The 16,314-nt window shown below is 39.0% G+C and overlaps 4 protein-coding genes and 2 pseudogenes across 6 annotated transcripts; 4 read left to right on the plus strand and 2 right to left on the minus strand.

Moving 5' to 3' along the window:
- The first annotated feature begins 301 nt into the window (after positions 1-301).
- LOC139782082 (uncharacterized) lies at positions 302-4,151 on the plus strand. Its single transcript, XM_071721029.1, has 3 exons — positions 302-1,262; positions 1,502-3,545; positions 3,645-4,151. Exons 1-2 carry the CDS (start codon positions 1,050-1,052, stop codon positions 2,054-2,056), a joined length of 768 nt encoding a protein of 255 aa, XP_071577130.1. The 5' UTR covers positions 302-1,049; the 3' UTR covers positions 2,057-3,545; positions 3,645-4,151.
- Positions 3,681-8,021, plus strand: LOC139782077 (galactose mutarotase-like). Of its 3 annotated transcripts, XM_071721018.1 has the most exons (5): positions 3,681-3,820; positions 4,529-4,746; positions 5,791-5,999; positions 6,367-6,734; positions 7,067-8,021. In XM_071721018.1, the coding sequence occupies exons 2-5, from the start codon at positions 4,703-4,705 to the stop codon at positions 7,571-7,573; spliced, it is 1,128 nt and encodes a 375-aa protein (XP_071577119.1). In that variant the 5' UTR covers positions 3,681-3,820; positions 4,529-4,702; the 3' UTR covers positions 7,574-8,021. The 3 variants fall into 3 exon arrangements, with proteins under 3 accessions (XP_071577119.1, XP_071577121.1, XP_071577120.1); XM_071721020.1 differs by lacking the exons at positions 3,681-3,820; positions 4,529-4,746 and adding an exon at positions 5,242-5,498; XM_071721019.1 differs by lacking the exons at positions 3,681-3,820; positions 4,529-4,746 and adding an exon at positions 5,512-5,663.
- On the minus strand, positions 7,658-8,079 carry LOC139782088 (small integral membrane protein 12). The gene has a single exon (XM_071721036.1). The coding sequence runs from the start codon at positions 8,077-8,079 to the stop codon at positions 7,837-7,839; it is 243 nt and encodes an 80-aa protein (XP_071577137.1). The 3' UTR covers positions 7,658-7,836.
- Positions 8,080-8,780: 701 nt separating this feature from the next.
- Positions 8,781-9,799, plus strand: LOC139782087 (protein FAM32A-like). Its single transcript, XM_071721034.1, has 3 exons — positions 8,781-8,939; positions 9,094-9,223; positions 9,354-9,799. Exons 1-3 carry the CDS (start codon positions 8,851-8,853, stop codon positions 9,474-9,476), a joined length of 342 nt encoding a protein of 113 aa, XP_071577135.1. The 5' UTR covers positions 8,781-8,850; the 3' UTR covers positions 9,477-9,799.
- LOC139782072 (uncharacterized) lies at positions 9,484-13,646 on the minus strand (annotated as a pseudogene).
- Positions 13,647-14,164: 518 nt separating this feature from the next.
- On the plus strand, positions 14,165-15,761 carry LOC139782084 (dephospho-CoA kinase-like; annotated as a pseudogene).
- The last annotated feature ends 553 nt before the right edge of the window (positions 15,762-16,314 follow it).

A 16,314-nucleotide genomic window follows, 5' to 3' on the forward strand; every position in this document is an offset into this window, starting at 1 on the left:
ACATGTTCGCCGCCATCTTGGAACTCGCTCGGCTCGAGTCCTCGAGTGTCGGCACTGTCGGCAGTGGTCGGCAGTCGGCAGTCGGCAATAGGCCAATTCCTTTTAGTGACACAAGTCGACACAAGTGTCGTTCTGTCTTTGTTATTCATTGAATGCCAAGAAGGATAGAACGATGTTTGTGTCGACTTGTGTCACTAAAAGGAATTGGCCCAATGTCGTCTTGGCAGTGGGCACTCGGTGGCTCAAGCTCAAGTCAATGGTCAAGACAGCTCAAGAGCGCGGAACGCGGAACGCGGAACGCGTCGGACCGAAAGGAACGTTCTCTGGGCAGTGGCCGCAGTGGGCAGTCCCCCGCGACGGCGACGTTTTCCGTGCGCGCGCGGCGCGGCTCGCGATTTCTCCGGGCGTTCCGCGTCGCGCGGACGAGCCGCTACGTAGGACATCACGTCGATCACGTTGCGCGTCGCATATCCTAAGGTCCTCTTTGTGCCCAACGACCGCGGTGGTGGCCGCCATCTTGTAGCTGTCAAACGCGAGCCTGCTGCTGACGATGCGTGATGCGTGAGCCCTCGGACTCGGACTCGGAGTCACGTCGTCCGGGTTCGACGCGACCTTCGGAATCTTCTGTCCAGGATACCCGCCGTTCGCCGTACCGCGCGTTGACCGCGGACGCGACCCACGATCCTTTGGGTTAACCTGACGGCCATCGCGTCATCGGTCGTGAGTCGTGACGCGCGATTTCGCGCGGCCCGCCAGGGCCTGGCCTCTCTCTGGCTGTAAATAATCGCCGACGACACCGACGACACCGACGACGGGATCAGGGGGATCAGGGCCATTAGGCGAGCTCTCGATGTAGGCCACGCCGTTTCGTCTAAAGAGACCTCAGCGAGGGAGACGAGGACGACGAAGAGGAAGAGGAGAAGGAAAAGTCGTCGACGGGGTGCCCGAACGGGAGCCCCGCTAGGAAGCTAGACGCCCTGGCGGAGACTCGTGGGAACGACGGGGCGATCGACGTTGCAGAGTCGAATGTCGAGGGATTGCGCGCGAACATGGACGAACATGAGATACTTGTCCTTCCGCCCTTCTCGGGCGCCAGTAACAAGGAACGCGCCAGGAAGAAGCTCTGGCGCAGCGCGGTAGAGATAGTGGCGAGCGACGACGAGGATTCGGACGCGGACGCGGATGAGCACGAGTGCGAGTTCTTCCCGGCTAAGCGGCACTGCGCCCAGTTGTCCAAGGCCAACGAAGCTCCTTCAAACACGGTAAAATTAGTCGCGCATCACCACGACGCGCGACGGTTCCATCGTTACTTGTTACTTGTATGACCTTACAAACCTATTACGTACCTATGTGACCTATGTGACCTATGTGACTTTAGGTCTTTGCAGGATCATTTTTCATTGTATATGTAGCGAGTTGTGTCCTAACTCCTAACTTAACTTATTATATTGTATGAGAGATAGTTATGGATTGTGTGTATAAGAAACGATTCTTGTTTTAGGAACAGCACACGAATGCAAGTACGGAGAGCCCGGCCAGCAACGTGGGAAATATCGATTACGACGAAATCATATACCAAATACAGATCGAGGAGAAACTCAAGTTGTGGCAGGCCTTCCAAGAGGAAGAGGGATCTATGGATAATAGCATCAATGAAGTTTTGGCTTACTATAGAATGATGCATCCGCCGGATCCTCTGGAGGAAGAGTCCGTCGGTTCCAGGTTCCATTTGTCGTACAGAGGCAACGACATGGAGGATACGGCGGTAACGATGGCGATCCGCAATCACGGCTTAGTCCAATCGGCCGAGCTCGCTCTTCAGCCTCATTATTGTAAATGCATAGGTGTCGATTGTTCCTTTTCATCTAAATGTATGTACGAACTCGAGGACTTTCCCTACGGGACGGTCTACAGCAATGTGGAAACGGGGAGATGCAATGCATTGGATGCGGATAAAGTATACGAGTGTGATCAACCGGAAGACTTCCTGGAGCGCGCCGTGGGGGAAGCGATCAAGAAGAAAGGTCTAAGCGCTCTGAGTGTGGATTACGGTTGAGTAACGCTTGGTTAATGTCTGCTCTAATTCTCTTGATGTATTTATATATAGTAGCGTAACACATCTCTAATTGTTGTGCTCTGTAAACCTATCGCAACTACGTTTTACAGTTGATTTCGGTTGTACGACAGTTGTAATGCGTTATTCTGCAAACGATAATATCGAAATATTTATATTCGAATGTGTGTATGTATATATGTTTGTACACACACACACACACACACACACATTCCGATGTAACGACTTGCTTACGCGACAAGACAACTTCAAATTTATTTTATTCAGTAATGTGAAGTAACGTCAAAGTTATAATGGTTTTTCGTTCATTAATCCTTTCAATAGCCAGCCATATAGTATTAATACTTGCATTAATTATATTTCCATACACATAAATATATGGAAATAAAATTATTGTGTGTATATATATATATATATATATATATATATATATAATGTGTGTTAAATTAAATTAGCCTTGTAAACCATATATACTTGAAAAGTATAAGCAGCTATTTTGATTATAGTATAAAATTTGTTTTAATTAGAAAAGCGTACGTTTCCTCTCTTCTTTACAGTTATCGAACTTGTGACTCGCTTCTCCTTCTGTATTCTTCCTATTATATTAATTATAACATATATAAAGCCTACACATCTTTTTATTAAACACAATGTAATTGCAAGACAAACAGAGGAGAAACGAAAAAGAAGCCTTTTTTGTTTTTTAGAAAACAGATTACCTCGGCAGTTTATGACCAGGGCCGATATCACAGTCTCCGATTAACGTGATCTTCCGATTAAACTCACTCTGCATCTCTTTCTAACTGTCCCCCTAGAAAGAGACGAAAAGACAGTTAGAAAGAGATGCAGAGTGAGTTTAATCGGAGGATCACGTTAATCGGAGACTGTGATATCGGCCCATTGCGCGGTTTTACATCGGGATTGGTTGATCGATCAATTACATAAAAGTAACTAAAGGCAAGAAATATACACAGGGGTTGTTTCGATATTCACTGCCAGTACTGAAAATCTATAGTATACGTGACGCAAACTATATTTTCAGTACTGGCAGTGAATATCGGAACACATGGACAGATGTAATGTGATGCGATTGGCTATCTAACAGCGATTTCCGAGGCCCCTAGAGAAAGTTTCTCTAGTCAATAGCCAATGGCAGGACATAATTTTTTTGCTAAAAAATGTTCCTTACTGCATGTTGGCAGTGTCAATGTTCGTAACGAAAGTCAACAGGTTACTGAAGGTTACTAGTCAAAAATAATAAAAAAAAAGATTGGATTCCAAACTTATCGGATGTTCGGAATGGGATGTTGAATGTGGCCGACTGAATCGTAGGTTTATGCTTCTGTTCGATTAATTGATGAAAGCGAGCGTCACGGCTATGGCCAGTTCGTCATTCTCGTCATCTATGCAATCCTACAGCGAGCCGTTCACAGAGGAACAAGAAATGGCGATTTACAAGAGTATAAAGATGGTCAGGTTACGTCTGAAATTTTTCAACGGAATGGGAAGTACATACGTTGACGCGAATCCGCGCTTCTCGCTGAAGAGAAATATTTTGAATCTGTTGCAGAATCTGCAAGACATTCGGAAAGCTACGTACGACATTAATCTGAAATTCAAAAGTATACAGGAAGAGATGCGCGTCACGGCCGCCCTGGTGAATGCGATCGAATCGAAAGCCCAGGGTTAACACGTTCGTCTCACGTTAAGACCAAAAGTACGGGAGACACGGGAGTGTATATCTCGGTAATGCAACAAAATGTCAATTGCCGAGTTTGCGACTTCTCAAGCTGCAACAAAAATAATATTAAATTAAAGTATCATAAAAGAGATTTATAGTGGACGGATTTAAAGATTCTTGTGCGTTGCGTCAACACAAAATCTGCGATGAAAACAATTTTCTCGTACAAAAATGTACATACCTCTGTCATGACACTCGTGCAAAAGTAAATCTTATAAAAACAGGCAAGATATAATATACTAATTTGAAGATAAAGAATTAAGTGTTTTGAAAACGTAAGTTATTTGTCGACTGATTGGAATTTCTGATTGTAATTAAACGTGGAATGAAAGTTAATTTTAATTTTTCTCAACTCCTTATTCCAACGTGAGAATAGAACGAATGGATGGAGGTAGAAAGCGATAGAGAGAAACAGAGAAACTATCATTTTAAGATCGATCGTTATTCTCAAGAATTAAAAATCCAAGAACTTGTGATATAAATTCTTGCAACTCTTTCTTCCTCTATTTTTCATGTTTTTTCTAACTCATCTATTCTACTGCGCGTGTACAGTGTGCACATCACAATTTGATATATCTCTTCCAAGATCCTTTCTATTGAACATGGCCTTGTACATTCCAAGTATCGATATAAAACTGTTGTGCATGGTCAATCGTGCGATACTCCTCGCACTTGCGAAAACACAGATGGGAATAGTTTTTTTTTTAATGCAGGTGGCGTCGATAAGGAATCGAGAAAAACATCTTGCGGAACGTGTCCTGTCGCAGAACGCGTGTCGTTCCTTGTTTAAGCGCGTTGTTTGCTGCGATAATTTGCGAAACACCCCATTTTATGTCCATACCTTACGGATCTATAACGGAGTTAAAATTTTTAATTGACGATTGACAATGTTGCGCCTCCTCGCACTGTTGGCCCTTTTTTCCTGGCTCGGGTAAGACGCATGCATGCTTATCTCTCATTTTATTTTTCCGTCTTCTGCACGATAAAAATTCTTTATTGTGATAAAATCATTTTTCTTTGAATAAAAAAAAATGTTCGAAAATAGAAGATTTAGAAACTATAATGTCAATATCGGCTATAAAATCGGCTCGTTTTTAAATATAAATTATACTATGCTAATAATTATATTTCTAAAGACAAATTGCTTGTATTAATATATACTTGTATTAATTGTATTCTATATTTGTATCATTATGTATTATATTGCGTTACATTTCATTGATGCTTTACTAATAATAAATTAAGAATTTCAAAAAAGTTTTATTAAGCGAAATTATGTCCCTGCTTCTATTAATTCACCAAGAAGAATCGCAATTATCAAATATAAAACTTTTTACAAATTACTTTCTTGATTAAGTTCTGAAAAATACGGTATTGATTAGAAATATTTCTTCTTGTAAATTAGACTAAAGATAAAATCTAAATTATAATTAACCAAGATTCTCTCTCTCTCTCACTCACTGTAACTCTGAATAATTTCGTTGCATATTAATACTATCGCACTACTTGTTACATAATGAGTTTATATATGCGCGTGATATGCTTACATTCGAGAGAGAGAAAGAGAGATATAAGAGCTATGCATGCATCGCGCGACTTTGAGTCCATTGTAATCTGTTGATATCCGAACGATATACAATCCTACATAGCAACACGTACTTTGCCACCACCAATAGGCATCGGGTATTAATATTATGACTTATCTTCGCAATGATTGTGGACGATTGAATCCATATTTAAGTACTCTTAGCGCGCTGTGCGCTGTGCTTGTCTTTTAACTCGACTCACCTTGCAGCGGCTAGAAAATTGCATTTTGAGTTTTACACCTGCAAATCGAAGATATTATCGGTAAAAAAAAAACGTGCATCGAGACTTTGTCAGTCTTGAAAAGAGGAATCATCTGCGATCATTTACATCCATGTTGAACGTTTCATAGAAATTTGTTATTAACTCACAATTTTCTGTCTTTATTCAGGACGAGCATGGCTGCGACGGTGCAAGGATCTATTACAGCTACAACATGGGGTTCTTTGAACGGCCAGGAGATAAAAAAATTCACGTTGAGGAACGAAGCTTGTCAAGAAGTCGATGTCATAACGTATGGTGCGACAGTGACTGCCATTAGGACGCCGGATAAGGAAGGAAACATAGCGGACATCGTGCTCGGCTTTGACGATATCGAAGGTAATCCGAAGATTACTCGTTTATATGAAAGAGAGTATTGTCATCGCACGGCCTGTTTATAAAAATATAAAAAGATTAGTTAAAATTGTAATACAAGTGTACATATTCCACACGGATAATGATAATAGGAGTAACAACATATAATTTAAAATAGTTACAACGTAAAAATATATTAATTTTAAGTATCAACAATGTTTTAAATTTAAATGAAATGCATTTCTGTAATTTTATAATAGTTAATATCTTTTACGCAAAAGATAGTTTTATGCACAGAAATTCATAAAGCTACAAATCGAAGTTATTCTGAGGAATAATATCGCTTTGATTGAGAAAGACAAAGTTAAATAAAGTATTAATCATATTTCAGGATATGAATCGCCGAGTAATCCGTATTTCGGTGCCACCATCGGACGAGTCGCAAATCGCATTGGCAAAGCAACTTTTGTCGTGGACGGCCAACGTTACAACGTGTCGAAGAATATAGGTGAGGACAGCCTCCACGGTGGTACTCACGGTTGGAGCTTCAAAGTGTGGAACGCAACAATTGTTGGCAATCGCGTGGTGATGACCTTGGTCAGTCCGGATGGCGACGAGGGCTATCCAGGATCGGTAACTGCGACAGTCAGCTTTCAACTGAGCGACGATGGAGAACTGCGCATAAAGATGAAAGCCAAGTCCGGAAGGGCGACGCCGATTAATTTGACGAATCACAGCTACTTCAATCTCGCTGGACACGTACGTATATTGTTTCACTCTCACTCTCCGGGAGGGAGAGAGACAAGAGGAGCATCTTCTAATCTCTAATGCGACACGTTCCGCATTGAACATTGAAAGAAGGAACAAATTAGAAAAGACAGTGCCGATGAACGCGGATCGTTTTTTGAGATAGAGATATTTTATCTCAAGAATTACAGTTGCGCTTGTAATACAGGAAAACAATGATAGATTTAACTGTAATTCTATTGTAATTGTATCTCGAGCATAATGATTACTTTGCTACTTGCTCGAACTAATCGATCGACTGGGATAAAAAAACTATTACGGATCATTATTCTTAAATTTTTTAGGCTACAAATGCGGCAGAACTATATAAGCATGTGTTTACGCTGAACGCTGATCGCTGGACTGTCACGGACTCCGGGAGTATTCCTACCGGCGAGATTAGGTCGGTTGATAACAGCGTAATGGATCTCAGGAACCCGACGATCCTCGGTGATGTCATCGACAAAGTACCGGGCGGCGGTTACGACTATAACTTCTGCTTGCCAGAGCCGTACGATGACAGGAAAACTAGTTTCGTCGCCAAAGTATTGCATCCAGGTTCAGGACGTTACTTGGAGGTGTACTCGAATCAACCGGGCGTTCAACTTTACACATCCAACTCTATACCCGAGAGGAATGAAACTGGTATCGCAGGGAAAAACGGAGCGCGGTACTTCAGACATGCCGCTTTCTGCTTGGAAACGCAAAATTATCCTGACGCTGTAAACCACAAAAACTTCCCCAACAGCATATTGCGACCAGGCGATATATACAATCACATTGTCGTATACAAATTTGGAGTGGAAAATTAATGCATTTCCATCTTCTGCTACAAACTCTTTGGAAGTTCAGACAAATATTCATATAAATATAAATAATAAGAAAGCTTGTGCGTGTGTGTGTATCGTTGATCTTCTGCAATCATTATATATTATGTAAAAAAAATGACAATTGTCTATAACTATTATGTCAAACTTAATATCTCTTTATAATATTAGCTAACAGATTTATTCAGACTTTCTGTAAGTGTTGTAATTATTATTCTCCATATTGGAATTAGCAGTAGTGCGCACACCTAACTAGACAACGACGGTGAAAGATTAACTTCTAAAGGATTGTGTTTCTTCTTGGTAGTCGAGGAATCTATATTTTCCAGTAACCTCTCCTGCCGTTGCTGCGTGATGGACTTTGTAGAAGGTGTGTAACGATCCGATATCCATCCCTCCACATTGTATCCGATAAATCCAATAATACCCACGATAGGAAGTGTTATGTATTTACCGAACTTGCCCAAAGATCTCACTATCAAAGGCCACATTCTCTTTAGCGGGGAACTGAAACAGAAGCAAAGTTACTCCAATTGTTTTCTAGGAAACGTGATAACGCAAAATTTGCAAGAATACACAAAACACATACATATTTTCATGAATGTCAATATATAAACGTTAATCAAATGGTCAAATCAAATCAATGATGTTATGACATATAAAAAATATTTGTGAATGTCGTGAAACGACATTTGTGTTACGAATAAAAAGAAAAGCAATTACACTAATTGTAAGTATGAACGCAAGAACAAGTCTTCAAATTTTCAAAATTTTCAACCATGAACATTTACACAATTCTTTCGTGCAGGTTATGTGAACATTTTTTTTAAACAGGTTAGCCACCTCGTAAAGTCACGAGATTTAACTCTAATTTGGGTTCAAATATACCCGCGAAATTCGAATGCGAAAACAATCACATATGTATGATTATTATATTGTACTTAAAATTAAGATTTGTGAAAGAATAATGTAAAAATATCTTGAATAATAAAATTGTAGTACAAGAAATTAACATACATTTTATTGTGTTAATTAATTTGTAAAGCATATATTATTTAGTTGATTCAAGTTTATCGATGTTGAGAAAAAAAAATCGAACATCGATTAATCGAAAGGAAAATTAATCGAACAAAACTATCGGCTTCTTCGAATAATCGAGAAACATCACCCACCCATCTCCAATCGGGGTAAGTACTCGTACTACTTATGTGTGTGCAGACGTACATTTTCGTGTGACTAATTTCATATACGATTAATTTAGAATGCCGGCGACGAACATCGAGGATGATCCGTACGCGCACGTTGCGAAGGGCACTCTGAAATTGAAGAACGAGCAGACAGTGAGCAAAAAGTGAGTACCTCGTCCCCTTGATATTTCTCGAGTGAGGTTATGTTAGGTTAGGGTTATCACAGATTAATTTATTAATTTATTTTTTTCAAATAATATTATCTTCTGTTGGAGCAAGTGATTGAGATAAATCGTGTGCAATATCTTCTTTTTGTAGGAAAAAGGATAAAAAAGGAAAGAAGAAGAAGCTGGTCGAAGTGTCGAAGATCATCGAAGAGAAGCCTCAAAAGGTGGAAATAAAGCGGACGAAGGCGGAATTGGCTTTTCAAAAAATGCAAGAGAAAATGGTGAGCATGTACATACAGTGTCTGTTAAACATACTTCGTACCTGTAATAACATCAATAAGTAATTCTTCTAAGGAAGACTTCAGAACTTCTTGACGCTGACAAAATTCTTAACGTCGCAATGATTTGCAGCAAACCGAGAGGATCAAGCAGAAAGCTTCCAAGACGCATAAACAACGAGTGGAGGAATTTAATCGACACCTGGACAGCTTAACTGAGCACTTCGATATACCTAAAGTGAGCTGGACGAAATAAACTGCGATGTATCTTAACAAATTTATTTATATAGGTATATATAATGTAAACAATTAGTCTTAATTTAATCTAAAGGTATGAACACTTTACACAGTTTACATACATGATCATGGCATTATTTTAATCCCTACTTTCAAATGATTTTCCTTCTTTTTGTATTCTTTCCTGTTTTTGTTTTATAAAAAAAATGAAAAAAATTAACCTAAATGTAAAAATCTTCAATAGATTTTTAAGAGAGATTCTATGAGGAAAGATAATGTTGCATTTGTGTAACTTTAATGCAATTATTTAAGGGTTAAATAAATTCTGTCATTCTCTGTGAACATTGTATCATAAATATGTAAAAAAGTTATTAATGTAAAATATTATAAGAAGTACTTGTTTTATAAGTCATACAAAATATTCTTAATGTCATACATTAGTAAAATCGTTGGGTGCATTCTACTTTGTTCTCGTCATATATACACATATAATTTATATATATATATATATATATGTATATATATATAATTTTAAAATATATTTTTCTATCAGACAGTAAAGATATTTAAAAAATTTAAATATAAAACAACAGTTAAAATAATTCTGTTTGGAATTGATCTTTGTGTCCATAGATGTTTAGATTCACGTACATAATAAAACAAGCGTATGAAGCAGAATGCATCCATATTATGTAAGAGATTCTTCGTAATTCGTGGACGGACTTTCGATATATCAAGATATCTTACTAATTATGCATTGTCTACTTACATAAAATTAAATGCGAATAGTGTTCAAGGCACGTATAACCACGTATACCACATAGTTACAATATGGACGGAACATACGTGTGAGAATCGCTTACGAGCTCATATATGCTGATATTTCTTAAATAGTTATCTTAAAATCTTTATCGCAGCATCGAGAGAATTAATGGACGGTTTTTCACTCCCGTGCAAAGAATTATTTACATCTCTTTAAAATAAAATACCACTACCAATGGTATGACAACCAAGAACGAAAAGTGGCTGTTCGTGTTGCCGGCGTTACCAAAACGGAAGACGTTGACAAAGTTCTCCGTTTGCACCCAAGGATTGCTCCCGTCATCAAAATGCATCGGACACTGATCGCGTTCTCGCTCGTATTCCTGTCAAACGATCACACACACATACACCGGTGAGCGCAGTCTCATTCCAACTTCTAACATTGTTTAATTTATATCATACTCGAAGGGACGTCCCTCCTCACCTGTAACTCTAGCGCGACTGCTGCGCCTTCCGTATAATTTTGACTCGCCACGTCTTGCTTGAGGTCGCAAAATGGGCCGATGGCCTGAGACAAGAGCACTCGGTTCAAGTCGGCCCTCTGATATACCCAGCAACGATATTTGCTGAAAGGATCCAACTCGTCGTACGTTATTAGATACGACTTTAAATTTTCCTTCCAATATCCAATACATTTCATTACGTAATCCGGATCGCCTGTAAAAATATTATCGTCAATAGAGCTGTATAAACACGAAACACGATAGCTGGACATACAAAATGTGAATGGAACTCACTGTAAATGTCAACCGGTTTTCCCAAGTGATCCACAGATAAGCAGTACGTTTCGTCGATGGCGATCTCCTTCTGATCGGTATTACAGACCGAGAAGTCGGAAATATTTTGTTTGCAGTAAATATTTGGTCGCGGAGATTTAGTGACACCGCCTAGAATCCTAGTCTCAAATAGAACATCTCCTTTTTGGTGGAACATATATTTACCGGCTATCGGGCAGCGTACCGGAACGGGATTTTTCGCTAATAAAATTAAGATGTAATGTAACTCAACCGAAATATCGTGTCGTGAAAATATGACAGAATCTAACTTTTTACATCGTGATTACCTAAAAACAGATCAAATTTCCATGCTTCCTTGTTGGGAAACTGAACCCAAGAACACACTGTATGGAAATCGTCTTTTATCACAGCCATTCCACGTCTGTATCGGATAACATTGTGATGTCGTCGCACGAAATCGAAACAAACGTAATCTTTTTGGCTGCAAATGCATTTTAATTACTGCACAAGCACTCATAACGTATACCAACACTTTTGTCAAACTCGCTTAACTTGGCGAATAAAAATAAGTGTTTTTGTTACGAACGGTGACCGGTAAACATACCATCCATCAACGGTCAGTCTCGCCATCATAACCCTCGAGTCTCTTTGTTCGCGACAAACGTAAATTGTTCGTCGATAACGTCCCACGTCCGGATACCAGGTTTCGATGATATGCGTTTCGTTAATGAAAATGTCCGCATCAATGTTAGCAGTGTTTATCCAATTGCCGGACATGTCCTCGGGCAATCGGCAACCAGGCTCAACTATCTCGGCCTTAACCGGCGTGATCCGCAAACGCTCGGGGCTCTTTTCCACAGTTTTAAGAGTATTACATTCCGCGGTGATTGAAACACCGATGTACAAATCGTCGTCGCGATTCTTTAAGAAGCATCTATACTTCTCGTCCTTCCGCGACTCCTTCGTATTTGCTACCGCAAAGAAGTGATTCTTGTCGACGAACCAATCGCCCAAGCAGCTGTATTCCACCACTGAAAAAGAAAAAAGGTTTATATCTACATCTTTCGTTGTAAATCGTTGTACATCAAAACGTGTACAAAGACATGGTTCGCAAGGTAAGTATTTCTCATAAGGAAAGAAAGGAGTCTAATTACATCCATCAAAGGTTCCTTTCATTCCGGGACATTTCTTGTAAGTAATGTTAAATTTTGATTGGTTATAAGAAACTGAGTTCCGGCAGTCTGACAGGATTTTATTTGCGCATCTGGATTATTACATTCTCCTGTAAATCTAAAGCGATTCTGAAATAGTAATAATATATAGAGATACATCTTTAGTGTATAATTAATGTGTATAAAGTGATAAGTGCATATGTGATTTTCTTGTCTTACTTGATAAGCAAACTGCCAAACTCCTTCCAGGGAAGATCTGCAATTCACAGGCACGTAATTCTCAGAGAATAATGTTATCAATTGCTGATTCGCGTTTAAACCTTTACAAACGTTATCCACGGTGGGTTCTATCCCACTGGGCAAATTCACACAGCTCACTGCAACAAGATGCAACACGACTGATAAATGTACTAATAGAGTAATAGATTGTATATATCTTTCGCGTTGACGATAATATGGATAATTTTTTGAATTAACTGGCACAGACCAGCTTGTTGTCACTTGCCTTCGAGCTTCTCCAAGACGTTTACTGTCCTGACAACCAGTTTCACGCAATGATAACAGCTGTCATACTTGATTGGAGTGTTAGAATCTCGAAATACGAATGTGTAATTAACATGATATTCCTCTAACACGTTGACGCATATGCCTCGTCCAGTCATACTGTTGGCATTTATTTCTGTCAGAGTATTTCTGCCGTTTTCCCATGAGAACCAAGATCCCCTGATGACCAGCGGAATTTGCAATCACTCGTATTCTGACCAGCAACTGCCAGATAATATCTCATTAAAATTAAACATGCAATTATATTCCAATATACTCTAATGTCATATATTATTTTATAACAATAAAAAAAAAATATATATATATATATATATATAATATAATTTTATAATAAATATGTATGCAATGTTCCTTCCGTGAAACAAAACAATGAATTAAATTTAAATGAATTAAGCAAAACGTATGTAGGTACATACATACGTGAAATGTGTCAAATTTATTTTGATTCACGTATGGGCAGTGGACACCTTTGGATTTTGGATTAAAAAATGTACGGCTTACGAACAAACGGAATGTAATATAATGTGACGAGATATGGATATGGAATTTTGGAATCAAGTATCGCGATCTATTAACAGTATTAATTCTATCGTGCTTGCACGTACAGCACAACATTCGACTCCACTGTCCACTTTGCAGAAAATTAATTGATTGAAGAAACTTACCATGGCAGATAAGACACGTTACGAGAGGGAATATGAATAACCAGCCCTTCATCGTGCTATATCATTTAGAAGGACGAAAATAATGTCAAAAATGTCAAAAATACGACTGTGTTATGACTGCGATAATATGATAATAATTGATAATTTGAGGCCTAAAACACACGCCCAACACCATTAGGCACAGTTTCGAAGCCACTAACGGTTATGACGCATCCCGTAAGTACGTTCCCATCAATGCGACATATGGACTGGACTCTGGACATGGAACATGGAACATGGAACATGGAACTTATGAGAGCCTCTAGACCACGTCGTCAATTGGCTGATTAAAAATGAAATTATCCGATTGGCTGGTTCAGTGGAGAAACTCCAGTCATCGGGGGCTGTGAGTGGCTGTGGGTCAATCGCAACGTGGTCAAAGGTCAAATGCGAGTAATGGGACGCTCCCAATGTGCACAATTTTGTGCTTCTCTTCCGTTAGGTTTACGATTTTTTCGTTTTTTTTTTCCAAAGAGTATGAAAAAATCGTGGACATTATATCTGGGGATTCGGGGTAACAATTAACTTGTAACAACCAAAACGTGGGCATGAACTCCTGCTCATTGGCACTTGGCTGTGCCCATAGACATAAGGGAGAATTCACACCTTGGCAGCTACATTTTTGCTGGTTTTTGCCTTTAGGACTTTAGGTAAAAGTTCATATAGAAACAGTCTTCACTGTCTTCAAAGTGCGCGCGGCCGCGCGGAGCATCCGGTCAATTCCGGCGGCATCCGGGCCGGGCGGGGCAATCCGGTGAGAGGTGAAGAGGTGAGATTCCGGATCCTGATAATCTGGATTTAGATCAATTTAGATTCCGGACGGCGGACGTTCCGGATTCCGGGCTGCTTGATTCTTGATATGAATAATGCTGACATCAGTTATATCACCATAATCACAAGGTGATTATGTGCAGTTGATTCAGTTGATCGGTTCATCGATATTTCGTTGTGTAAAAATTGCAATCTTTCGAAATGTATTTAGTTGGATTGACTGGTGGTATCGCCACCGGTAAGAGCACGGTTGCTGCTGTTTTTCGGGAACACGGCATCCCAGTTGTAGATGCCGATATAATTGCCCGAAAAGGTTAGGATGCAAACTTTAAATGACACATTTGTATTATTTTTGAACGACACTTATATTCCTTATGTTATTTTTCTTCTAAACTACATTTATTTCTAAACTTTATTAGATTTTTTTCCTTTGGCATAAAATCCATTCGATACTGTAAACTACAGTTGCATGATAAAGGCAAATATCAAGTTTAATTGTGCGCGGTATATAAGTATCGCAAATTTGAAATTTTGATAAGTAACGGCTGAAACAGATAAAGCGTTTGTCCAGAAATTCGTGGCATTTTGCGTTTTATAGCGATGAATATTCTTTATATATGAAAAATTAAGAACTTATGGATAACGCGATGTTTGTATTGTGTATGTCCAGTTGTCGAGCCAGGAAAACCAGCGTGGCATAAAATACAGAAGGAATTTGGCCCGGATGTGTTTTTGGACACCAAACAATTGGACAGAGCAAAACTTGGAGATTTGATATTCAATGATGTCGAAAAGAGAAAGAAACTTAATGCCATCACGCATCCCGCGATATATAAAGAGATATACTGGCAGATTATCAAATACTTTTTGCAAGGTCATTCATTCATAGTCATCGATTTGCCGTTACTTTTCGAGACAGGGCACATGTTGAATTACTGCACAAAATTATAGTTGTAACATGGTACGTATGGATTTCAATTAGTATGCTCACCAATGAAATAGTATTAAAGATCAACTTTAATAGTATTACTTTACATAATACTTAAAAATAATATTTTGTCGGTGGTATCGTGTTTTAGCTAAAATAGTTGTATTGTTTTCTCTTTGAATTGGGAGAATATATGAAAGGAATTTTAGCTCTTTTAATTGCCTGTAAATCATCCTCTGTGATTTATCACTTCCAGCGAAGAGGACCTTCAGCTTCAACGATTAATGGAACGCACTGGATTTACAGAAGCTAAAGCAAAAGTAAGAATAGCTGCGCAAATGTCCTTGGAGAAGAAAGCAGAGATGGCAAATTTTGTAATTGAGAATTCCAGCAGTGCAAGAGATACCAAGGAGCAGACCATAAAAGTGATCAACGTGCTACGATCTTCCAAGCATCATTGGAAATTGCGTCTTCTAATCGGATTTTGTTGTACCGTACTGTTAGCTGGCACGTATTGGTTCAGAAACAGGAGTTCTAGATCTTTATCCACTGCCACATGAAATTTTTTTCTACTAAAATTATTCAGTTTAGAAACAATAGACGTTTTCCTTAAATCATAGTTGCGTGATAAGAGCGAGCGTGTATTTGTTAACTTTTGTACAGCAACGCATTCGGAAAATCGAAATTTTTATCAAGTATAAAGCAGATGACCGTAATGTATACATTTGTGGATTTGCAATTTTGTTGGGCTAGTCATTGTGTGATAAATTCAATTCTTTTATTCGACGCGACGAAATAGATTTCTGTACGAGTACTATTAGTTACACAAGTTACAACTATGTTCCGTTACAGATAATTACTCTTTTTATAAAATTATGTTTTAATTGCAAACATTATTAGAGCTAACGATAGGGCAAAGGGATACATAGTAGTTTATATCTATGTGTTTACGTGGAAGGGGCGCATGCATGCATGTGCGTTATGTACGTACATTTAGGCAATAAAAAAGTTACTGTAGAGTACCTACATAAACTAGAGCTATCTTACTTGTGATCGAATAAGAGATAAGGAAGAGACAAAACGAGGTAGTTGCTCGTGAACGCTCGATTAGACAGCTCTCGTACAATTGCTACATCGAATTACAAGTTGAACTTTTTGT

The sequence above is a fragment of the Temnothorax nylanderi genome, unplaced genomic scaffold (genome assembly GCF_030848795.1).
Source record: "Temnothorax nylanderi isolate EJ_2023f unplaced genomic scaffold, tnyl_v1.0 TNYL_tig0386_pilon, whole genome shotgun sequence".
NCBI classification, from domain to species: domain Eukaryota; kingdom Metazoa; phylum Arthropoda; class Insecta; order Hymenoptera; family Formicidae; genus Temnothorax; species Temnothorax nylanderi.